The sequence below is a fragment of the Epinephelus fuscoguttatus genome, linkage group LG4, assembly GCF_011397635.1.
Source record: "Epinephelus fuscoguttatus linkage group LG4, E.fuscoguttatus.final_Chr_v1".
In the NCBI taxonomy this organism is placed as follows: domain Eukaryota; kingdom Metazoa; phylum Chordata; class Actinopteri; order Perciformes; family Serranidae; genus Epinephelus; species Epinephelus fuscoguttatus.
Window position 1 is genome coordinate 39,372,790 of NC_064755.1, and position 24,269 is coordinate 39,397,058.

The 24,269-nt window shown below is 39.6% G+C and overlaps 3 protein-coding genes and 3 non-coding genes across 6 annotated transcripts; 5 read left to right on the forward strand and 1 right to left on the reverse strand.

Moving 5' to 3' along the window:
* Positions 1-1,066: 1,066 nt before the first annotated feature.
* commd9 (COMM domain containing 9) lies at positions 1,067-3,819 on the reverse strand. The gene is made up of 6 exons (XM_049575161.1): positions 3,735-3,819; positions 2,746-2,862; positions 2,449-2,588; positions 1,941-1,975; positions 1,704-1,807; positions 1,067-1,574 (listed from the first exon to the last, which is right to left on the reverse strand). Exons 1-6 carry the CDS (start codon positions 3,786-3,788, stop codon positions 1,437-1,439), a joined length of 588 nt encoding a protein of 195 aa, XP_049431118.1. The 5' UTR covers positions 3,789-3,819; the 3' UTR covers positions 1,067-1,436.
* A 761-nt stretch (positions 3,820-4,580) lies between these two features.
* Positions 4,581-12,532, forward strand: sh3gl3b (SH3-domain GRB2-like 3b). Its single transcript, XM_049575156.1, has 10 exons — positions 4,581-4,813; positions 6,353-6,421; positions 6,527-6,599; positions 7,143-7,286; positions 8,100-8,233; positions 8,540-8,698; positions 8,774-8,877; positions 9,807-9,934; positions 10,050-10,103; positions 10,189-12,532. The coding sequence occupies exons 1-10, from the start codon at positions 4,769-4,771 to the stop codon at positions 10,398-10,400; spliced, it is 1,122 nt and encodes a 373-aa protein (XP_049431113.1). The 5' UTR covers positions 4,581-4,768; the 3' UTR covers positions 10,401-12,532.
* A 4,900-nt stretch (positions 12,533-17,432) lies between these two features.
* zgc:114188 (40S ribosomal protein S17-like) lies at positions 17,433-23,116 on the forward strand. The gene is made up of 5 exons (XM_049575164.1): positions 17,433-17,486; positions 18,563-18,714; positions 19,319-19,424; positions 21,075-21,140; positions 22,992-23,116. Exons 1-5 carry the CDS (start codon positions 17,484-17,486, stop codon positions 23,067-23,069), a joined length of 405 nt encoding a protein of 134 aa, XP_049431121.1. The 5' UTR covers positions 17,433-17,483; the 3' UTR covers positions 23,070-23,116.
* On the forward strand, positions 18,757-18,883 carry LOC125888158 (small nucleolar RNA SNORA71). The gene has a single exon (XR_007449291.1). It is a non-coding gene; the product is annotated as a small nucleolar RNA SNORA71 (small nucleolar RNA).
* On the forward strand, positions 20,092-20,218 carry LOC125888156 (small nucleolar RNA SNORA71). The gene has a single exon (XR_007449289.1). It is a non-coding gene; the product is annotated as a small nucleolar RNA SNORA71 (small nucleolar RNA).
* On the forward strand, positions 22,785-22,911 carry LOC125888157 (small nucleolar RNA SNORA71). Its single transcript, XR_007449290.1, has one exon. It is a non-coding gene; the product is annotated as a small nucleolar RNA SNORA71 (small nucleolar RNA).
* Positions 23,117-24,269: the final 1,153 nt, after the last annotated feature.

The window sequence follows — 24,269 nt, forward strand, 5'->3', positions numbered from 1 at the left end:
GTTAAAAAGCTTTGTTACATCACTGTCATGTCTTTTTGAATGTTTTTTACTTGCTAGCTAGTGAGCTAATGGCTAACAGCAGCATAGTTTATAACAGATTAACATCAATTAAGATACATTACTTCAGGCCTTTGTCTGACTATCTGTATTGTTTTTTTTAAATTGTTAGTATTATTAATTAATTGTATTGTTTATAGAGTGCTCCAGGGATGACGCTTTTTCTTTCGCCAATCCAGAAGTTAGCGTCGCCCTGGCTCCCTTGTCAAAAACCAATAGGATTTTTCCATTGGATTTTGGATTATTGCAGGAAATAAGCTTTGTCGCCTCATTTAGGACACATAAAAGCTTTAAATTCATGAGTGGGGTATTTACTGAGGTATTTTATGTCATAGAACAAAATGTTAAAGTCTCCTCAGCTTGTGCTGATCACACACCTTATTTCAGACACCTAACCAAAAACCCACTGACTTCTAGACGAGGGATCTGAGTACCAAAATGTTAACTCATCTCCAGGTTTTAGGACTCATCCCTGGGGCACTTGAGAAAATAAATAAATAAATAAATATCACTATTCTAAATAATCGAACATGTTGAAATTGTCTTTATATAGTAAATAGACTCCACTTTAACATCATTTACAACTGTGCAATCAACACAGTCTAAATCACTTCACATCATCTAGCTTACATACAATACACTTAAATATCAGAGAGAGTTGTTTGACCTGTTGCGTCTTTTCTCACTTTGATAACAGTTGTTAATTTAAAAGAATGAGTAAAATTATGACTGTTAGACGAGGCTCAAAGTCTTATGGTTTTGTCAGAAGTTGGTTAATATTATAAAACAAATCAAATATTTACAGTATTTATAATGAAAAAAATACATTGTAAGTGTTACAAAGAGAAGTTTATTTTTTTTCAGTATTAGTGGATGTTAAAAAAAGAATAATCTTCAACAAATATCTTCAGTTTCAGGGCAATATAAATGACACAGCAGTTATTTTAATATTCATGCTTGGACCATTAATTATTTATTTTAAGTATTCAATGTACAAAATGTCCACATGTGAAAAGATTTCAATTCTTTATTGGTCTGGAGAAAAAAAATAATAAAGTAAATAAAATGACATAGAATTGCAAAGTAATATTTATTTTACAGTTTTAACTAACAAATATTTTGTATTTTTACAAACTGAATGAGACAATAAATCAGTTATTTCTGTAAACACAGACTGAATAAGGAACTCGTTAATTCGTTCAGATCAGAGTAACTTTGAGCAGAAAACATGAAATAATCAAAGTTATGAGGAATGAAATCATAACCATCTTTGACGTTGGTACAAAATAAAAGTGACAGGCGGCTTCAGTCTGTGAAAACTGTCCTTTGACTCTGAGCTGTGATGTCACCATATGAACGAGCCAATCAACTAAGAGTCCTTATTTCCCGGCGACCACAGACAGCTGGTCTCTGATGCGTCCTAGTCCGTCCAGTATGGTGTCCAGAGACTCCCGGCTCAGCTCCACCGTCACTGTGGAAACCGACTCCCCGACTGCTGATGGACACGAGTCCTCCATCTGAGAACAAACAGGTCAGACACACAACTTGGTTCATGGAGCACCTTTCATACAAACACGCAGCCCAGAGAGCTTCACACAGTCACATGACGTCAGTGCCTGGATGTTGTGTTTCACGTTGGTACCCACCTTGAGCTGAACGAGGCAGGTCGGGACGGACATCCGACTAAGTGAGTCTGAGCTGGTCACCATGTCAACTCTCCAGTCCAGCTCCTTCAGCTGGGGGAGAGAGACTACACACGCACACACACACACACACACACACACACACACACACACACACACACACACACACACAGGTTAGAGCCTAAAACACACACACAGGTTACATAAAGTAGATGAAACATGAATGTAGAGTCGACTCACTCTGATTACTGAGAGCTTCTGTTCTCCATGTTGGACTGAAAAACGTCAGAGAGAGAGACGTGTGATGTCATTACAGCCTGTAGTTACATCATACTCAACCAGCCAATAGGAAGAGGGATAATCAATAACACTTTATTTTACATGTCTGTCATTTCTGTGTAACTTCCTAGAAAGGTCTATAAAATTAGTTTTTAATTTAAGAAAATGTTAATTTTATTTTTTTGATTGAAAATGAGGAATTTGCCAACAAAGAAACATAAAATTCAACAAATATATAAAGAAAAGTTTCTAATGAAGAATCAAGTGAGATATTTTCCTTCCTTAAATTTGTGCCAAGTTACATTTTCGGAAATTACAAATTCTGAACCTTAAAAAACAGCATTACTGGATAATCCAATCTACAAAAGATTATTGGGTCATTTATTAAGTGAAGCATTTGTGGTATATCTACGGAGGCTCTTTTGTATTAACATGTGGCTCATCAACTCATCCTGTTTGTGCTGCTGACCTGTTCTCCAGCAGGATCTTGGTGATCAGGTTCTTCAGACTGGAGTGGAACGAGTCGGGGAAGAGCTCGAGGATCTGCTCCGGAGAGCTGAGGTTGTAGAAGAGGACGTGGTGAGACAGAACGTGGAGGGACTGGACCAGCTGGAGGGGACACAGACACACACAAACACACACAGAGGTTTGATATGTTTACTGTGTTGTCCAAAAACAGTTCTTCACATAGGGACTTTTTTTTTGGGCTCAACAGGTTTGAACACAGATCTGAGTGAACTTTCAAGTGAGGGTGCGTGCGTGTTACCTTTGCAGCCTCGGCTGCAGGGATGCTCAGTGTGGCTGCTGTGGTCTCTGCCAGCCGACGACTTGGACCTCTGTGACTCTGAACACAAACGTCCCTCACTGCATCTTTAGACGGCGCCTCAGGAGACAACAACAACAACAACAACAACATGAGCCCAGCTGGAGACGTTGTGGTCTTGTGACCGCTGGACCAACCAGCTCTCCAGCAGCTCCTCAGGTGTGAAGTTTTTCTGCTTTTTTCAGTTTGATTTTTGTTGAATAATGAAAATGATTACTGGACTGTTGGTCAGCTACGCTACAAACATTATGATCTTATAGAATATGACGCATTGCTGTAGATTAAATTACCCAACAGGGGAGTCAGAGCACAACCTCAAACATATACAGCAGTAAACTGACACACACAATAATGCAGCAGTAATAATCAAAATTCAAAAATATCAGATAGAAAAGGAAAACACATTTTACTGCAACATACTGACTTTACTTAAGTAAGGTTTTGGTTGCATGACTTTTATTTGTAGTGGAGTATTTTTACAGTGTGGTATTAATAGGCTACTTTTACTAAGGATCTGAGTGCTTCCTTCATCACTGCTAAAACTTAAGTATTGTTTGAGCTCTAGAAAACACAGCAGCTACTATTTGCAACCCTACAATAATCCAACAAGACATAATAAATCCAAAAACAAGAATAACATGATCTGACAGTTAAATTATTATAATAAACAACATTTTATATGTAACAAAACAATCTAAAAAAATAAAGAATAAACTCTGTTTGACGGTTAAAAGTAAAGTGTCAAGTGTTTTACATCCTCCTTTTAATGCAGCGGTTCTGAACTGAATCAGAAACACTGATGCTAACAGGCTAATTTAAACGTTTTATTAATATTAAACATTATTAATCGAACAACTAAAACATGAAACAATAGCGATAGTTTTATTTTAAACGCTGAGAGTTTTAAAAGTGTCAATAATAAGGACGAATACCTTCAGAAGAAGCTGCAAGTTGTCGAAATGTTCGCTGGAGACTGCAGTAGCCATGTTGGCATGTGACGTTCAGTGACAGTCACGTGACAGACAGTTGGCGCTACTGATCATGGGAAATGAAGTACGACCAAGAAACCTCATGTAAGAAATATTAAACCAGATTAAACGTCAGTGTAGCAGGAAAGAGTGACATAATACGATTAGGGGAAAAAATATAAAAAATTTCCAGATTTAATTTGATATCGGCTACGTTATTAATATTAAAACATGATAAGTAAAAATATATGTGTATAAAGTATAAAGACAAAATGGCAGTAAAATAGTGTGAAGGGGGAAAAAAGCTGTAGCATACAGGATATACATCTACAGGCCTATATAAAAAAAATAATAAAAATACTGAAATAATATATTCCAGAGGCTGATACATGTCACAAACCAATTTATAATAAGATAATAAATATAATAAAAAATATTTCTATATAATATTTCTATATTTCAATGATATTTCTAACAATATTTATAATTAAAAAGGTTTTCTAAGGAACTCCTGTAAATATTAAGTAATAGTAATAATAATAATAATGATAATCAACCATTTCAGAATAAAAGTTAATATGTTTATTAATTTTAGACAACATAACAAAAAAAATAAAGTATACTAACAAAAAACAATAATTATATAAAAATACCTAAGGACGTAATAATAATAATAATAATAATAATAATAATAATACTTAGTTCATATAAATATGTTTAAAAAATAAATCATTATATATATGGATTATAGCCTAAAAATAAACCCATAATAATGAAAGTAATAACTATAAACCTTATTTTATTTTTTAGATTAAAAATAGGGGATGAAAATAAAAGCGGTCCCGGTGTTTCCAGCAGCCGGAGGGGCGGAGCGGCTCGGCGCAGTGAGTCTTTGCGGGGGGACGGAGCATCTCAGACGGGATGGATCCTGTCGGTAAACGGCGGCCTCTGCGCTGATCTCCGGCCGGCCGGTGTTTGTGTCCGGTCCGCCGGTGAAGATGTCGGTGTCCGGGATGAAGAAGCAGCTCCACAAAGCCAGCCAGGTAACCGGGACAACCCGGACCGAGCCGGGATAAACGGGACTGTTGATTTATGAAATGTTGCAGAGGAAGGGATTAATATCTGGGTTCAATCTGTCCTTTGTGGTTTTACTGCGACACAGGGCCTGCTGGTACACATTAGTATCGATCCATCACATCACTATTAGTTAAGTATCGATCCATCACATCTCCATTAATCCATCAGTGCAGGATCCATCAGAGCTTTTATGATAAATGACAAGAAGACATTTTAATTTAGACCTGGACACCTGCTGTCTTCAACCTGGTGCTGTTGTTGTTTACCTTGTTAGATAGCCTACTACTACTGCTGCTACAGCTGCTGCTAGTACTGGGTACTGCTGACTATTACCAGTAACACAACCAGTATTACCATCAGCTGCTACTGTAAGGACAACTAGCATACTGATATCACTACTGCTGCTATACACTACCACTGATACTGTTACAATAAGACAACAATACTGTTGCTGTTCAGCCAAATCTACAACTTAAAGCCAGTGGTGGTGGAAATATTACGACCTTTTACTATAAAAGTACCAGTACCACACTGTAAAGTTAACATGATATCTGTGTAGCTTAAGTGTGATCAGGAAAATAGGGCAGACTAGGGTTGGTTGGCACACTTTTCACTCTCTGGCATATGTCTCTGGCATAATTCATGTTAGAATATTCTAACCAGCAGCAAATGAAAAGTTAAGGTCTCATCTGTAAATATATACATTTCAGTGCACACAAGTGTTTTCCTAAATTAGGTGATTTACCGAATGTGACTGAATTCATGTTGTGGAGTTTTGTCAACCAGAGCCGATAGAGTTGGTTAACAAAACAATGTGAACGTTTAATCTTATATCAAAATGGAGTTTTGTTTCCATGTGTATTAACTAGATGCAACACATTTCTGATATCTTTATCTCCGGCTGTATCTATATCTTTGCCTCCAGCTCCAGTCGGCATTGATGGAAACATAACATCCAGGTAAACGTATTAAGTTTAGTGCCTTCATTAGCGAGATGCAATGACGCACCGTCACAAAACACTGTCGTGTCCGCCCAAGCAGCTCTCGAATATCGATCCAAATTAGTCTGCACTGAGTTTGAAAGACAGACTGAGGAAGTAAGAGATAAAAAGAACTAACAACCATTGTGTTTTCTTTCCTCCGTGTTGCTGTCTCATAGTGGTGTCTACTGTTTACCTGTTCTTCGGCCTGTCTGTGACGTCGACCTGCGTTTTAAAAACCCACGTACACACATTATGCTTGTGCTGCCGAAGGAAGGAGGGGAAACAAAATACAAGAGAGGAAGAATGAGAGAAAGGAAAGGGAAAGAAAGCAAATAGTCTTTGTAAAAAAAAAAAAAAAAATCAAAAGGTGTGTGAGAGACACATGGATGAAGAGAGGAAGGGCGGGTGGCCCACAGAGGCTGTTCATGCACAGGGTCCAGAATCTGTTGCTACGCCCCTGACTATGACTGCAATTATCTCTGATATCTACTGCTAACATGACTTCCTGGTCTCGTCCTGCAGCTGCTGAATGAGCGTCTGATGGGAGCTGAGGGAACAAAGATGGACGAAGACTTCCTGAAGATGGAGAAGGTAAAACTGTGAATACAGCTCATCATCACTGTGCTCATAGAGACATCCGTCCTCCATCTGATCAGAACTGACTGACTGCTTCACCTCTCTGTTTCTCTCTGTCAGAGTGTTGAAGTCATCCAGTGTCTGCTGGTGGAGCTGCTGTCCAAAACTATAGAGTTCCTTCAACCAAACCCAGGTAACAAACACTGCAGGTGTACGCAGGGTGGCACGGTGGTTCAGTGGTTAGCACTGTCGCCTCAAAGCAAGAGGGTTCCCGGTTTAAATCCAGGGTGGGGGAGCCCTTCTGTGCAGAGTTCTCTCCATGTCCAGGTGCTCCAGCTTCCTCCCACAGTCCAAAGACATGCAGGTTAATTGGTGACTCTAAATTGTCCGTAGGTGTTAGATTAGTTGTGATGTCATAAATCCCTGCAGGTACATTAAAGGGAGATGTTAAGTGAGCCCAGAGAATAAAGTGAAACAAGCTCTGCAGAGTGAAGTTCAAACATCACAGTCAGAGAAAAAGAATAGAAACAAGTTTTTATGTCCAAGTAAATTATATAATAAATTCTTACTGTCCAGTGTTCTTTGAAGATAGAAGACAAGTTTATGTGTTCAACACATTTCAGAGAAAGGCACTTCAGAGTGCTTAAAATGACATTGAAAAACGAAATCAGTTAAGATATTGCAGTATGATCATGTTGTGTTCCTTCATGACGTGCCTGTCTTCGTGTTTCCACAGCTGACAGAGCCAAGCTGAGCATGCTCAACACCATGTCCAGGATTCGAGGTCAGGGCAGGACGGTGGGTTACCCGCAGACAGAGGGCGTGCTGGGAGACTGCATGTCACACTACGGCCAGGAGCTCGGACCTGCTTCTGAATTTGGTACAATATTGGCTCTAACACTGTTTCTGTGGCAACAGTCAGAAGATGTGATATTAAAGATGAAGCACACATTGAGAATGAGGCCTGATATCATCCTGGAAATCTGTAAATGTTTTTTAAAGTTTGCTTTAAATTGCTTCTGTCACACATTCTTTTCTTAAAAGTCTTACAATACATAATCAGTCCTGTGAGAAAGTTAGGAAGTACACAGTTAAGATGTGCAACGCAGGCTTCTTTCTGAGACCAAAATCTTTGAAGGATTTAAATCAATTAAAATGCCAGATAAAGGCATTTATTAACTGTCATACACTCAGATTTGAACTTGTTTTATACTTTAATCTGCTTTAATGTTGTTGTTTTGGTTGCTTTTTTAAACTGTTTTATTACAAAATATAGTTTCCTCTTGTATTTATCTGTGCTTTTATTTTGGAGGAGCTCTGTAATTTAAAGATGTTCTTATAGATGATAAATTGGCCTTTGTTTTTAGTTTTTTAAAACTATATTTAAAGGTTTTATTCAAGGCCTGTTTGTGCAAATATAAATACTGTTTGTTCACAGCATTTCAGTGGAGATTGTTACTGGACTGCATTTATTTTAGACTGTGACTAATCAGCACAAATCTGTTGGCCTTTGTGGAAAAATTCAGTCCTCAGCAATCTGCTGAAAATCTGCAGAGATGTGCAACTTAAACAAAACAGGAAAAAGTTTGTGTTTGTTTTTGATTCTGTTTCTGCTTTTCTTGTTTTATCTTTGTTTTCTCATCCTGCTCTCGTCCTCTGTTTTAATCCTCTGGTCGGTCCTCGTCCTGTTCAGGCGGTGCTCTGACTGGTGTGGGTGAAGCTCTGCAGCAGGTTGCTCAGGCCAGGGACACTCTGGATGTCAACGTCAAACGCACCTTCATCGATCCTCTGCAGGAGCTCCACAACTCAGAGCTGAAGGAGATCAAGGTGAGAGGAGGTTCATGTTTATCAGGACTCTGCAGAACACGCACACAAAAAATCTGAAGTTCCTTTTCTTTTCTGAGATTGAAGGTTTCACCATCTAGTGTGTTTCAAAACTACTTTGAAATTCAATGAGATATTGGAATTTTTGTGGTTATGCAAGTTCACATTTTTGTCCCTACTTTAACACAATTTTAATCATCATATGTTAAATATACTTGAAAAAAAGAAACTGTTCAGATTCTAAATGAAAATTTCTGTCCAAGTTTCCAGTAACTGTGTCTCTGATCTCTGTTCTGATTGGTTCCTCAGTTCCAGCTGAAGAAGCTGAACGGTCGACGGCTGGACTTTGACTACAAGAGGAGACGAAGAGGGAAAGTCCCGACGGAGGAGATCCAACAGGCCTGGGACAAGTTCATCATGTCCAAAGAGCTGGCAGAGAAGAGCATGTTCATGCTGCTGCAGAGCGACGTGAGTCTGACGATAATAAACTGGTGAAGGAAGTGTTTGAATAAGTTACTTAAATGGTGATGCTTCCTCTTTTAGGTCGATCAGCTCAGTCGTCTGGCAGCTCTGGTCACTGCTCTGCTGGACTTTCACCGCAACGCCCACCGCACCCTGCTGGGTCTCCATGGCAACCTGCAGGCTAGGTGAGCCTGTGTTGTTTGTTTATTAAGATCCTTATTAGCCTTTGCACTGCAGCAGCTATTCTTCCTGAAGTCTACACAGCTATATGGTGACAATATGAAAATATACACCTACTGGCCACTTTATTAGGTACACCGTGCCTTCGGAACTGCCTTAATTCTTGGTGGCATAAATTCAACAAGGTGCTGGAAACATTCCTCAGAGATTTTAGTCCATATTGACATGATAACATCACACAGTTGCTGCAGATTTATCGGCTGCACATCCATGATGAGAATCTCCCGTTCCACCACATCTCAAAGGTGCTCTATTGGACTGAGATCTGGTGACTGTGGAGGCCATTGGAGTACAGTGAACTCATTGTCATGTTTGAGATGATGTGAGCTTTGTGACATGGTGCGTTATCCTGCTGGAAGTAGCCATCAGAAGATGGGTACACTGTGGTCATAAAGGGATGGACACGCTCAGCAACAATACTCAGGTAGGCTGTGGTGTTTAAACCATGCTCAGTTGGTACTAAGAAAATCTCCCCCACACCATTACACCACCAGCAGCAGCCTGAGCTGTTGATACAAGGCAGGATGGATCCATGCTTTCATGTTGTTTACACCAAATTCTGACCCTACCATCTGAATGTGGCAGCAGAAATCCAGACTCATCAGACCAGGCAACATTTTTCCAATCTTCTATTGTCCAGTTTTGGTGAGCCTGTGTGAACTGTAGCCTCAGTTTCCTGTTGTTAGCTGACAGGAGTGGCACCTGGTGTGGTCTTCTGCTGCTGTAGCCCATCTGCTTCAAGGTTGGACAAGGTGTTGTTGCTTCAGAGATGGTCTTCTGCAGACCATGGTTGTAACCAGTAACCAACAACCATCCATCTGGTTTTTACGTCACTGCATAAAGCTTTAAATGTTCTGTGTTTGTTCTTAAACAGGCTGACGGCTGCCAGTAACAAACCAGAGCGACGGTTCAGAGCCAAAAAGTTCAGAGTCAGAAGTGAGCACAACGGCAGCATCATGGGATTTTATCACCAGCCGTCTGTCACAGCCACAGTCCCCTCAGGTTACTCCTGTTTAAAAAATCATGTCACCGTCACATTTATCTGGAATAAAATGTCTCATTCTGTAAAAGATTTTGAACTTGTATTTTTCTATTTTTTTGTGTGTGTGTGTGACAGGAGATCAGTTCACAGTGTTACCGTCCAGACCCGGCAGTCCCATCTCCTGCCACGGTGAGAAAATGCTGACAGCCGGAAACAAACTTCGATAAGCCACACACAGCTGAGATTTATGACATTTATTCTTTGTCTCTCCCAGCTGACAGTAAGCTGGTCCTGGATCAGCCCTGCTGCCGGGCGATGTACTCCTTCCACCCGAGCCACGAGGGCGAGCTGAGCTTCAACGAGGGCGACGTTATCGTCCTCACCAATCAGGTCGACTCCAACTGGTACGAGGGCGCGCTAGGCAGCCGGTCGGGACTATTCCCCGTCAGCTATGTGAACGTGCTGGTGCCTCTGCCGTTACCATGACAACATATCAAAAACACATCCACGTGACTCCACACTGAACAAATCAGATCGTACATGTTGATTTGATTCGTGTTCGGCAGCAGGAGCGTGTTTTTTAGGTGATATGCAACTTTTCAGCTTCTTATTTGCACTTTTTTCACAAGCGGCTCAGCGGACGACTTGTCTATGTAACTGGGAAGGAAGGCCATAGTTTCTACTGTAGAGCACTTTAGTTTCTGACCTCATGTCACGCTTTAAAGGTCCAGTGTGTAGGATTTAGGGGGATATGTTGGCAGGATGGAATATAGTATAATAAGTATGTTTTCTTTCGTGTATAATCACCTGAAAATAAGAATAATCATCTTTTCGTTACCGTAGAAGGAGCCATTTATATCTACATAGGGAGCAGGTCCTCATCCTTGGAGATCGCCATGTTGCACCGCCATGTTTCTACAGTAGCCCAGAATGGACAGACCACACATTGGCTGTAGATAGGGACATGCACAGAGACATGATTGTAGAAATTGTTGAATATATTTTGGCGCACGCCATTTCGGCTTTTGTCCATATGTACATTTTTAGTATGGATGCTATGCACTCTTTTATAAATAAGAACCCTGGTCTGTTTGTTGTGTAGAGGAAGAGACCTCTGCAGATAATTAGGCTCCTGGTAAAACCCTCCTGAATGTCTGGATCCTAAGATATCAGAGAAAAAAGGAGAGCACAGATTAGCACATGCTGGTTGAAACACCTATCTCTGATGTGCCAAACAGCATTGGAAAAACACCAATTTGTAAAGAGAAACTGCTTTATTCAGAGTTTTTATCAGTTTAAATGAACTGGTCTGTTTGTTTTGGAGAGGAAGAGACCTCTGCAGATAATTCGGCTCCCGGTAAAAACCTCCTGAACATCTGGATCTTAAATTATCAGAGGAAAAAAGGTGAGCATAGATTAGCATGTGGTGGGTGAACCACTCTTCTTCAATATGTCAGATAGCTTTAGAGAAACACAGATTTTTTAACATGAAACTGCTTTATTCTGTGTTTTAATTGGTTGAAATCACAAGGTCTGTTTGTTTTGTAGAGGAGGAGACCAATTTGGCTCCTGGTAAAAACCTCCTGAACAATGAACGCTGAGGGAAATCTAACCAGGAGACGTTTCAGCTGGTTGCAGTCTATAATCCTCACCGCTACATTCCAGGAAATTCCCCTAAATCTTACACACTTAACCTTTGAAGTATCAGTCGCTACAGAGAGGCTCAGTCAGTAAATACGACATTTTTAGACTAACGTGTGAGTTTCCCTTTAAGACTTTTACCTTCATTTCCTGCACAAACTTGCTCCTGACTTCACATCACTGCACATTTCTATTTAAATACACATCAGTCTGATACTGCCTGCACTTTTGTGTAAAATGGACAGCAGACTGCTGATAGAGCACTATCTGGATACTCCCACGTCCAGAGTACAATTTCATGATAAGTATAAACTAAGTTTAATGCACACTGCTGTTGAAAAGTTTGTCATGTGCAACCACAGAGCCTGATGTGGTCCTGCCAGATGTGTGAGAGGACTCCTCTATATGTGTGAATGGTTCTCTGATGTTTTTACATTGTAGAAAGTCCTCTTTACAAGTAGATGGTATTTAGTATGAAGGTTTGATTTGTACACAGAGAACAAATCACTGTCAAATGGCTCAACTGAAAGAGACAAAGATCCCTCTGAGCAACAGTTGAATAAGAACAGAAGAAATCAGCAGTCATTCATAAAAGAAACTGGAAGCTTGGCATCAAAATGTGTGCAGATTTAAACAGGAACAGGCTCCAAGTGTTCAGCTGCTACATAACTTTTCAACAGTAGTGTGTGTCTAAAGCATGTACAGTATGATGGGTGGTGTTTTGTGTTTTGGGCTGACAGCATCATCAGTGTTGTTCACTGTGTGCATGAACTTAAAGCAAAGTTATTGTAAATTGTTTGCACTTTATCTGAAGCTTTATTAGACTCAGGTTAGGAAAAGCTTAATCGGTAACGCTGCCATTTTTCAACCTGGACTCTATTTTCTGTGGTTTTGTGTCTAAGTCACTGATGGAAACAACAATTTTTGAAATGTGCCCAGTATTGACAGAGGCCACTGCAGCCAGCAGCAGTGAAGCAGGCTGCAATGTAACCACTCAGTGCACGTTCACACTGTCAGTGTACATCCACTTTAAGTGTTTGTTTTTGCCCCTGACAGGCTCAGATTGCCTTTACAGAATTGTCTGACAACATTATGGAAAGGATCCCTACAGAGAAAGACCTTTTGGTAATAAGTAAGATCCTTTTTTTAACCAGAAACAGTCCCAAAATCACCAACACTATACCCACCAGACTCCATTCAAATTATGAGTAATTTAAGCATGCACAGAGGCAGCATATTTTCACATCTAACTGGGTGAATTAAGGGTTTATTTTAACCAAACCAGAGTTGGTGATTGCTGGAACAGTGAAAAGATGAACTAAGAAGTATTTTGCAAGTTATGTTTTGTTTATTTTGACTTTGAATAAAGTGCGTTTTGGGTTGATGAAATTACCGTTTATTTGAATGGAGTCTGGTGGGTTTGGTGATGGTGATTTTGGGCCTGTTTCTAGTTAAACACAAAGGATCCTACTCTTTAAAAAAGGTCTATCCCTGCAGGGATCCTTTCCATAATGTTGTCAGACACTTAGAATGACAATCTGAGCCTGTCAGTGGCAAAAACAAGCACTTTTAGTAGACGTGCATTGACGATGTGAACATGTCCCGAGTGGTTACATTACAGCCTGTTTTGCTGCTGTCGGCTGCAGCGCTCTCTCTCAGTAGTGGACCAATTTCAAATACTGTTGTTCCCATTAGTCAGTATGATACACAAATATGGAAATACAGGGTCCAGGTTGAAAAATACCAAATTACCGTTTAATGTATAATTGTTAAACAAAGAAATACACAATAAAAATAAGCTCTAATCATATTTTGCCTTTGACCTGAGACCTGAGCTCTCGACTGGAAGAAGGTTTTCCATCTGTCAGTTTGGCTGATGTGATTTAATTTAACATTACACAAACTCAAGTTAGCTAGCTCACAAACTTACTGACACGTGGAAAGCCACGGAGGCTCCAGGTTATAAATACCTGTTTCAGTTTGCAGCTAAATGAAACTGAATGGATCTCAACCTATTGAGAAATCGGCACATTGAAATGTCCTTAATAATGTTTCTGCACGTTTTTGGTAGATTTGCTGTTAAACACTTTCTAGAAGTCAAAGTATCAGATACGTGGTTGGTTATTGATTAGAACAAACATAAATATGAGTGATGTAGTTAAAGGGACAGTACAACATTTAACCCATTTTGAGTGGTATCACTTAATTAAATGGGCTGATAAGTGGTTATCAAAGATATGGGTTAGAAGGGACCTGCTGCATCGACTGGTAGGTCCAGAACGCTGTTATCAGAACATTAAAGATATACTATAGTATGCAGGTTTCCTAAAAAAACAATATATAGACTCATACAGAAGAGACCCACTCTCATACCTTTTTTCCACCTAGATTAGCACGTATATGCATGTTTGATAATGTGGGAAAACCCATTTAAAAAAGGTAATACAATGCTTTCCATTAGCCAAGTCTGTCTGTCTGTATTTTTTGGTCAGTAAACAGTAGAAAGCCGCATGGAGACTAGTGAAAATGTTACGGTGGTTCCTTCTCTTTTATGTCTCTCATTTATTCGCTCACTCAAACACGGTGACGATTAATTTGAAATGATGTTTGAGCACTGCTTGGACGGAGATGGATGGCATTCATGGCGGCATACATCAACAATAAAACCATTTCATGAACTGATAACAGCATTCTGAACCTACTTATCGGTGTAGCAGAACAACCTCTAACCCATATCTATAGCCCCTTTTACACTGCCTCTCCAAGTTGGAATATGGCACTGTTATGCTGCCTCACTGTTCAGAGTTGGGAATAGAGGTAGCACTAGCGGCGAAACAGTGTCTGTATGAAAAGGACATCTGGCAGGACGGGATAATGGGCGGTACAGGTGTGACATTTTGACGATGTGTAATGCATGCAACCCACCACGGGAGATTTAAAAAGTAGCTGTTAGCAGCTAACTCAAAGAATAAGAACAGCAGCCGAAAAAGTCTGCAAATTGGGAAAACAATGAGGTCTAGGAGCGCCTTACACTTCAAACTTAGGACAAGATCAATGGCCATATAACAGGGATGGTAATTGATTGTTATTGCCACGTTACAGCATTGTTATTGTTTATAAAGCGCTGCTGACGCATATGTCACACAAGAGGCCAATGCTGTTGTGTTAAATGTCACACCGTTTCGCATCTTTTGATTCCATGTAAAAATGCAAAGGTGGCATGAAGACGGGGCTCTGTAGCGGCCCTATAGCGTGATCTCTGAGTAGAGAGGGCTAATGAGGCTGATGAAACAAACCACATCGGTGGCAGTGGCTCAGAAGGTAAAGCGTTTGTCTGCTAATTGAAAGGTTAGTAAAATGGTCGGTCAGTCGCTGGCCCCCGCAGTCTACCACTAGTTGCTATAAGATGTATTTTAGACTTTTTTTTTGGAGGTTAGCAATTTTCCTTTGTTTCCAGTCTTTGTGCTAAGCTACGCTAAACACCACACAGATGTAAATGAAATCCATTTTCTCATCTGGCTCCCAAAATGTTGGACTGTTCCTTTAATATAAACTAGTTTCTATAGACTAAACCTCTGTAGTTGTAATATAGACTACTGTAGCTGATACTGTACAAAGTCAATACTGTTAAATTAGATTACTGCAGATGAGATTGACTTGCATCTGATTTTACATGATAAATGAATCAATCCACATGAATGTAGTAAATGAATGTGTGTATTTGTATTTGTGCCAGGATTATTTATTCATTTATTAATATTTATTTATTTATTAACACATGCAGGAGGCACAGAAAACAGTTTCAGTGAATTTGTCTCATTCAGGGCAACAGTTTGTGAGTATATTCAACACAAGGACCGAGAATGATCCTTAAAACGACAGCATATTGATGTGTTTTAATTATCCTTTTTCTGTGGCTAAAGTCATTTAAGCATTGACCGTGAGGTATTATTTAAACAATTACCTTCCAACTGAATGTGATCATTTGATATTTCAAATATATTTTCGAGTTTATTATTCCTGCAAGCACACACACAGATGTTTGTTGTACAAAAACAATGTAAAGAATGATAATGTATTTCTGCAATAAATCTGAATTTCTCTGAGTAATAAATGACGACAGGTCTGATGTTCTGATTTTCTCTCCTCACGCTGTCCACAGATTTGATGTCTTTGGGTTTTGACACATTTACTGACAACCACCATACACAGATGTTTTACATTAATTCATGCTGTATTTAACACTATCAATGAAATGGAGGATATAGTACTCTTACTTGTCAGTGTTTATAAAGAAAGATGGTTTAGTTAGTTAAGTTGCACATTTAGGCGCATTCCTTAAAATAATCTCACATTTGCGTTGCTCTTCCCTTAATTAATGCCAACCTCTTAAACATGTGTAAGACTGTCAAATGATGAAGTAGAAGAAGAGAGAAATTGCAGAAAATTAATTCCTTATCTTCACCTGAGCAGTTATACACTCACAGGCCACACCTGTTCAACTGCTCCTTAATCCAAATAGCTAATCAACCAATCACGTGGCAGCAACTCAATACATTTAGGCATGTAGACATGGTCAAGACAATCTGCTGAAGTTCAAACTGAGCATCAGAATGGGGAAGAAAGGTGATTTAAGTGACTTTGAACGTGGCATGGTTGTTGGTGCCAGACGGGCTGGTCTGAGTATTTACTGGGATTTTCACCCACAACCATCTCTAGGGTTTACAGAGGATGGTCCCAAAAAGAGAAAATATCCAGTGAGCCAAAATGCCTTGTTGATGCCAGAGGTCAGAGGAGAATGGCCAGACTGGTTCAAGATGATAGAAAGGCAACAGGAAGTCAAATAAGCACTGGTTCCAACCAAGGTCTGCAGCAGAAGACCATCTCTGAACCAACAACACCTTGTCCAACCTTGAAGCAGATGGGCTACAGCAGCAGAAGACCACACCAGGTGCCACTCCTGTCAGCTAACAACAGGAAACTGAGGCTACAGTTCACACAGGCTCACCAAAACTGGACAATAGAAGATTGGAAAAACGTTGCCTGGTCTGATGAGTCTGGATTTCTGCTGCCACATTCAGATGGTAGGGTCAGAATTTGGTGTAAACAACATGAAAGCATGGATCCATCCTGCCTTGTATCAACGGTTCAGGCTGCTGCTGGTGGTGTAATGGTGTGGGGGAGATTTTCTTAGTACCAACTGAGCATGGTTTAAACACCACAGCCTACCTGAGTATTGTTGCTGAGCGTGTCCATCCCTTTATGACCACAGTGTACCCATCTTCTGATGGCTACTTCCAGCAGGATAACGCACCATGTCACAAAGCTCACATCATCTCAAACATGACAATAAGTTCACTGTACTCCAATAGCCTCCACAGTCACCTGATTTCAGTCCAATAGAGCACCTTTGGGATGTGGTGGAACGGGAGATTCTCATCATGGATGTGCAGCCGACAAATCTGCAGCAACTATGTGATGTCATCATGTCAATATGGACAGAAATCTCTGAGGAATGTTTCCAGCACCTTGTTGAATCTATGCCACCAAGAATTAAGGCAGTTACGAAGACAAAAGGGGTCCAGCCTGGTACTAGAAAGGTGTACCTAATGAAGTGTATTTTCAATATAACCATATCACCTCCAACAACAAAGCATCCCTAGATAGAAATTAAGACAAGCCAACAAAAGAAAATATTGAATAATTTGAGGTCGTTAAGTTTGTTTGTGACTTTTAAAAGTCACTTTTTAGATGGGAAATGATGGTGAACTCTGACATTTCCAAAAGTAGTCGGCTACTTATTGTTGTTGTAGTTCCACCTCCCGCGGTCAGAGGGCGCAGCAGCTGCAGGTTGCTTCTTTATTTCCGTCCGTGCATTTAAACTTCCACCGGAAGTCTGCTTGTCCTCTTCTACCAGGCCGATCCAACATGGTGGGTAATTTTTGCATGTCTACCTGACTAATCTGAACTAATCCTCCCGTTTTAACGGTTAATATGTCCCAATCATTTAACCACAAATACCGGAGAGTTTTATCTACCTGATTACCGCAGTATTGATGTCAGATGATCCGGGATTAGCTTTATATTCTCGGTGTTGTATCGCAGAAACTGCCGCTAGCTGAGGAGGCGGAGTGGAGCTCCTGTGGGGCTGAATGGACGGCGGTTATTATTTAGGTTTAATCGGTTAAATTGAACGGGAATAGCGGAATAATATTACTGTTGTGCGTGTTTAAATGTGGGTTATAAAAGCGGTTGAATAATTAGTGAATAACATGTTTCCGTATGTTAGCTTTAGAGGCTAAACCGGGAGTTAGCTTCGCCGCCTGCAATGCTACCTCCCGGAGGGTCATCCAGTTGATAAAACGTCACATTAACGTACAGTCATCCACCTGCATGAAGGTGTGAAGCTGAAGATGAAATTTGGCATTCATACATGAGACTTTTGCACAATTTGAAAGGCTCTAAATTCCTAAATTTAGCTTCGACTTATTGAGATTTATAGCTGACACTGAGGGTGTCAGTATAGATGTGATTGCTTTGGGATATGAAATTGTGCATTTAATGTTTTAAATTTGTTCAGGTTTGTTTGGTAAAATCTTAAATTTGCACAAAAATGGGTATTCTTGAAATTTACGTCATTAATGATTAATCTATAATCAACATCAAGCTTTAAAATTATTTAGAACTTGATTAAATTCTGAGGGAAGTAAGTAGAAAAATGTAGAACAAGAATGTTTATGAATATTAAACCCAAATTTAAGATGTTGTCATATTGCCAGTGCCCAGTATTTGTAACCCTCGCATGACCAGCTCTGCAGCCGAACAACTGGTACAAGTTTTCCCCATCTTGGCCACCATATGTGACGCAAAAGTAGTTTCACAGACCTGTTTTCGGTGACGAATTTGTAATGTTGTACTGATTCTGAGTAAAATGATAGTCGGGGCTAATTCCATGAATGAACAGGGTTCAAATTAAATGAAGATTTTGGTTTGTGTTCTGCCTGCAGGGACGAGTCAGGACCAAGACGGTGAAAAAGGCCGCCAGGGTCATCATCGAGAAATACTACACCCGGCTGGGAAGCGACTTCCACACCAACAAGAGGGTGTGCGAGGAGATCGCCATCATCCCGAGCAAGAAGCTGCGCAACAAGATTGCCGGGTGAGTTCATCAGAGCTGCTGTTTGTTTGTCGTTAACATCCAACCTGTATCGAAAGTGATCATGGCGTCCTCATCGTCAGGTCATTGATAGTACAGGAAGATCATCATGCGAGCCTTTCCCGTGTTTGAAGGATTTTTGGTTCCTATCAGACCCTGGCGCTCTCAGACAGGCTTTCACCTAAAATTAGCTGTTTTCACAATGAAGTCGGCGTCGAGTGATCAGACCAGTTCTCCTGTTTGTACATCTGTACTACTTCACTGACTGTTGTGTCTACTGACTGTCGTGTCCTCTGTCCTTTGACGGACTGTTGTGTTGTGACGTCTGAGTGTTGTGTGTCAACAGACTGTTGTTTGCTGACTGTTGTGTTTGCTGACGGTTGCTTATTGTTTACTGACTTGCGTTTACTGACTTGTTTTCACTGTTGCTTCCACTGTCTGTTGCATTTGTTGATGTTGTGTTTACTGACTGTTCTGTCTGCTGATGTTGCGTCCACTGACTGTCGTTTACTGATGAATTCACTTACTGTTCCATTTAATGACTGTTCTTTTTACTGATGTTTGTTTACTGACTGACTGTTGCGTTTACCGACTGCTGTTGCTGCAGGTATGTGACACATCTGATGAAGAGGATCCAGAGGGGTCCAGTCAGAGGAATCTCCATCAAACTGCAGGAGGAGGAGAGAGAGAGGAGGGATAACTATGTACCAGAGGTCAGTGAAGGCATCATCGCAGTTCAGTCCAAACACTGAAATCTTAAAGTGAATGCAGTCCTAATGTATTTTGTCTGATTTAAGGGTTTCACCAGTAAACATACTGGGTTGAACTGGTATTGGGCTGGTGTTAACCAAGTGGTCAGAGGGCAGACACATCAACGCTTGTACTGTTACTCAAACCAGGATACAACACTGCAGCAGTGAATGTTCAGAGAGGTGTTGGTGGTTATCTGGTCAGGTTTTGAGCTGTGGTTTGTGGCGGTGTTGTCGAGCACACTAACTGAAAATATGTGGTAGTTATTGATGCACTTAATTTTGCACATGTGGTGTGTTCAGTTTTCCTGTTTGCTTGAAGAGTTTTCCTCTCAAGAAGTGCTTGTAATTATTTCAAAGCTCAGCACATTGTACACAACAGATGAAATCCTGCAGGCTCGTTTTGTAAGCGTTCTGAAGGTAGTTGAAGGTATTCCCAACGCTGCTGGTCACCATGTCTCCTGTCTGTCTGTCTGTCTGTCTGTTAGCTGGTCTGAGAGCTGCTCTCTCTGTTTTAGTGTTTAGATCAGACACCGTCTTTAATTTTTAGTACTATATAACATAGACAAGCCTTTCTGTAAATCCTGTGTGTTTGCATGCATGTTTGACTTTTGCAGCTGTTAAGTGTTTGTCCTGTATCGAAAGTGATCATGGCGTCCTCGTCGTCAGGTCATTGATAGTACAGGAAGATCAACCTGCGAGCCTTTCCCGTGTTTGAAGGATCCTCTGTTCCTTTTGAACCCTGGCGCTCTCAGACAAACTTCGTAATGCATGTGACAAAGATACAGAGGTCATACTGACGACCTGCATGATTGAATGCGACAGAAATTTTATGAAAAATATTTGTCGATTCTCTTGGGGTCCATATTAGATGTTGGTTACATGGGTTTGGTGCTTTGTTGATATTTTGTGGTAAAATACTTCAGATAATGAACATAAAATAGTGCTGTGTTTACTGAACACCACGTATCCATCTCATAGTAACTTTCGGTGTATATGATGAATTTGTTTGTTCATTTTATCAGACAGACTCGTAAAATAGAGACTGTCCTCCGAACGTGAATTTAGTTCAGTCAAAGGTTGTAATTGTTGGCACAAGATTTCGTCTCTGGACTGGCACGATATTATTTTTCCTGTGATGCTGAGAAGGTCAGAGTTCATTATGTGTATGTCTGTGTAACTATGACAAACATCAATCAAAAAACATTTGTTTATCCCGTAAGTCAGTAAGGCTCATTATAACCTGCTGTTATTTTGTCTGTTTATTGTTTAGTCCATAAAATGTCATAAATAGTTAAAAATGTCCCAGGTGATGTCTTTAAGATGTGTTTGTTGTTTCTGACCAACAGCCATAAAACCCTAAGTATTAACACGACTATGATGGGAAGACATTGTAATTTGCAGCTCTAGTATAAATGTTCCTGTGCTAAAACAGCGCTCACCTCCAGTTTACAGGACCTGTCACTGAATGCATCATTTCATTGAAGCTCTACCAGAGAGTGACGAGAAATCTGAAGAGACGATGTGAAAGAGTTGATGCTGCAGATCACCTGGAGTTTGTTGACAGATTGTTGATGTGTAACTGGTTGTTCCTGTGTGTTTTTACCTGCCCAGGTGTCTGCTCTGGACCAGGAGCTGATTGAAGTTGATCCTGACACCAAGGAGATGCTGAAGCTGCTGGTAAGTCTCTGTGATTGTAGCGACAGCAGTCAGTCTCTACTGTTATTCTGAGTATGCTTACTAAGGTGCAGTCCTGAGGTACTTGTATGTCATGTGAGCATTTTAATATCCTGCGACTTTATACTTTAACTGCACTACATTTATCAACTGTTGTTAATTTGCAAATGGTTTCAAAAACCTGTCGTGAGCATAAAGGTTTAAGTGTCAAGTTTGGATTTTATTTGGGATGCAGGACTTTCACAAGAGTATTTTTACATCGTGGTATTTCTATTTTTACCACAGAAAGATATCCTCTACCAAAGATTGCTGTAATTAGTTTTTATTTCCTTGTTACAGCAGCAAAGTGCAGTAAAAAGATTTGCCTTCTAAAATAAACTCCTACTAAATGAGCTCATATCAAACAAACATGAATGAAAAGTCAGAGATTCAAAGGAAACAGACTCCATGAGGTGAAGCCAGGGCTTCTGTCTAATGATGTGTTGAACATCCTGCTGATAAAGTTCTGTGAGAAAGTCACTGAGACGCTTCACAGCATCAAGCAACAACATAATGAGGCGCTTTAAGGCGCCGGTCACTAATAGTCTTTAAGATGAAGATCAAAGGGTCACAGACAGTTTGAGAACTTCAGAGAAACTAACTTTAAAAACTTAAACTTTAATCAGCTGGATGTGTTTTTATTGGTATGTGAGCACTTCTGCTTCTGTGGTAATGAGTATTAGCTCACTTCAGCTGCTAACTTTTAAGTGTTGTACTTAATTTAAAGACACATAAGTACTTTAAAATGTCTTCATTTGCATCGACTGCAGTCAATGGGTTGTAACGTCGTGCCTCAGTCTGAGTGGAGGAGGAAGGCTGCCAAAATCAAATTTAATAGTGGATTAATATGTCATTAAATGTACCTAAAATATTTAAAATAAATGTAGGCATTATTTATTTTAAAAAAATGTGACAAATTGATTTTTTTTTTGTTTAAATATGCTTTATTTAGTTTCCTTTGTAGTGATTCCCCTGTTTATTTATTTACTTTTCTATTTATTTTCCCCCTTCATTTATACCAATTTTGAAATTATTCAATTTTTGCATATTTTTATTTACTATGTATTTATTTGATTTGATATTTAGGTTATTTTCTCTTTTATTTTTGCATTTTTTAAATTTAATTTATTTATATATTTTTATTTTTTTATTTTCACATTTATTTTGTTACTTTTAATTGTATTGATTTGTTTATAAATTTATTTTTGAGGTTTTTTTTTTTTTTTTTTTTTCATTTTTTATCTGGTACATTTACGGGCATATTCATTTATTTATAAATTTATTTTTGATTGTGGCAACTTCTGACCTCCATATAAATGGGTCTAGATTTCACCTTGACTTACTGAACTATTTATTATATATTGTAAATGTAACAGAGCTTTTAACAAGGATAGCAGCTTCCCTTCAGAGTCTCTCTGTAGCTGCTGTGTTTAAGCTTTAAATCTGCTCATCAAACTGAACTTAATGTGTTCTAATGTGGTTGTGAAAAGTCAAAATTGTGAGTGAGTCTTTATAGATTGTAGAAGTGACGTGTTCAAATTTAAACAGGGTGTTAAGTTTCTCTTTAAAGGTGAAAATTAATTTTTTTAAGTTAACTTGTTTCCTTTATCCTGTATCGAAAGTGATCATGGCGTCCTCGTCGTCAGGTCATTGATAGTACAGGAAGATCAACCTGCGAGCCTTTCCCGTGTTTGAAGGAATCTCTGTTCCTATCAGACCCTGGCGCTCTCAGACAGCTTTAGCATTGTTTTCACAGTGAAGTCTGGTGTTGAGTGCTCAGACCACTTACCTTTCTTTTTTAAATCTGTTCTTCAGGACTTCGGCGGTCTGTCCAACCTGCAGGTGACCCAGCCAACCATCGGCATGAACTTCAAGCAGCCCCGAGGAGTGTAACGTCTGTAAAGTATCTTAATAATAAAAACCCATCTGGGATAAAAAGACTGCTGTGCAGGACTGTTGATTTGTGGACTCCGCTGGTGCTCACTTCTCTTTTCCTTTATGCATAACATAGATTTACAGAAACAAAGGGAAGGTTTGTCTTAAAGGCACAAGCTGTTTCTCAGTCGTCCACATGGTGATGTCTGGTCCACGGGTGTTTTCTTGTCGTAGATACTTTATCATCAATCTCAGCAGCTTTTTGATGTTTAAACTTGGGTTCCCATGGTCATGGCAAACCTGGAGAAGATATGGAATTTCTAAATGTCTATTTCCAGGCCTGGAAAGGTCGTGGCATTAGTTAAATCCTTTAAAGTTCTGAGAAAGTGTAGGACAACCCCTAGCCACCCCTAGTGTGCGCCCCACATAGGCAGAGTCCTCTGCAGTGGCTCGGGTCCTTTGCTGCATGTCATCCCTCTGTTTCTCCTGCCTTTCATATCTATCTTAGCGGTCCTATTAATAAAGACAAAAATTGCCCAAGAAACAGTCTAACAAAAAGTTCTGGAAACATGGAATTTTGTATTTGATGGAATTAATTGTTACAGTAATCCTCCCTCCATGTACTATAAGATGACTGCAAATTTATTTTCTGTAGCTGTTGATGTAACGTAGCTCTGATAGGCGTTGACACGATTTTTGTTTACTACACACAGTAATTATAATACAATAATAAATAGGGTTCAGTCTGCTAAACAGTTCTGTCTGTGTACTTGTACACTGAATAATAATGGAAATGTTATTTTGGGCCTTTGAGAAATCATGGAAAGGTTTTGACATTTTTGCGGATGGCCTGTGTTTCATTAAGTGGTTAAAGGTCTTAAACTCCGATCAGTCGGTTAAACAGTGTTTTCTATCTCATTTGACTTTTTGTTGGCCTAGGCCACAAGGACAAACACCTTTTATGAAGTGTTTTGACTTTAAATCTGTCATTTCAATCATCACATATCCAGATAATACGAGATTTAAGGTACCTTCTTTTACACTCAGTCACGTGTATGTTTTCAATATATAATCAGGGTTTTCGTGGATCTTTATAAAGTCTTTAAAAGCATTAAATTAATCTAAACAAGGTCTTAATTGGTATTACAGTTTCTTATATCATTCTTTCAAAAGTCTTAAACTGTGAAGACATGGGAAGATGGATATTATGAATTGTAT

What these genes read in the sequence shown, in the direction of transcription:
- commd9 (XM_049575161.1), bottom strand. Translation starts at nt 3,788, where the DNA reads ATGGCTACTGCAGTCTCCAGCGAACATTTCGACAACTTGCAGCTTCTT. An exon ending in AAGATCCTGCTGGAGAACAG is followed by an intron (nt 1,976 to 2,448) that starts GTCAGCAGCACA and finishes GACGTTTTTCAG; the next exon opens with TCCAACATGGAGAACAGAAG. An exon ending in AGAAGCTCTCAGTAATCAGA is followed by an intron (nt 1,808 to 1,940) that starts GTGAGTCGACTC and finishes GTGCGTGTGTAG; the next exon opens with TCTCTCTCCCCCAGCTGAAG.
- sh3gl3b (XM_049575156.1), top strand. Translation starts at nt 4,769, where the DNA reads ATGTCGGTGTCCGGGATGAAGAAGCAGCTCCACAAAGCCAGCCAG. An exon ending in ACTTCCTGAAGATGGAGAAG is followed by an intron (nt 6,422 to 6,526) that starts GTAAAACTGTGA and finishes TCTCTCTGTCAG; the next exon opens with AGTGTTGAAGTCATCCAGTG. An exon ending in CGGACCTGCTTCTGAATTTG is followed by an intron (nt 7,287 to 8,099) that starts GTACAATATTGG and finishes CGTCCTGTTCAG; the next exon opens with GCGGTGCTCTGACTGGTGTG.
- zgc:114188 (XM_049575164.1), top strand. An exon ending in CTGCGCAACAAGATTGCCGG is followed by an intron (nt 18,715 to 19,318) that starts GTGAGTTCATCA and finishes CTGTTGCTGCAG; the next exon opens with GTATGTGACACATCTGATGA. An exon ending in AGGAGATGCTGAAGCTGCTG is followed by an intron (nt 21,141 to 22,991) that starts GTAAGTCTCTGT and finishes TCTGTTCTTCAG; the next exon opens with GACTTCGGCGGTCTGTCCAA.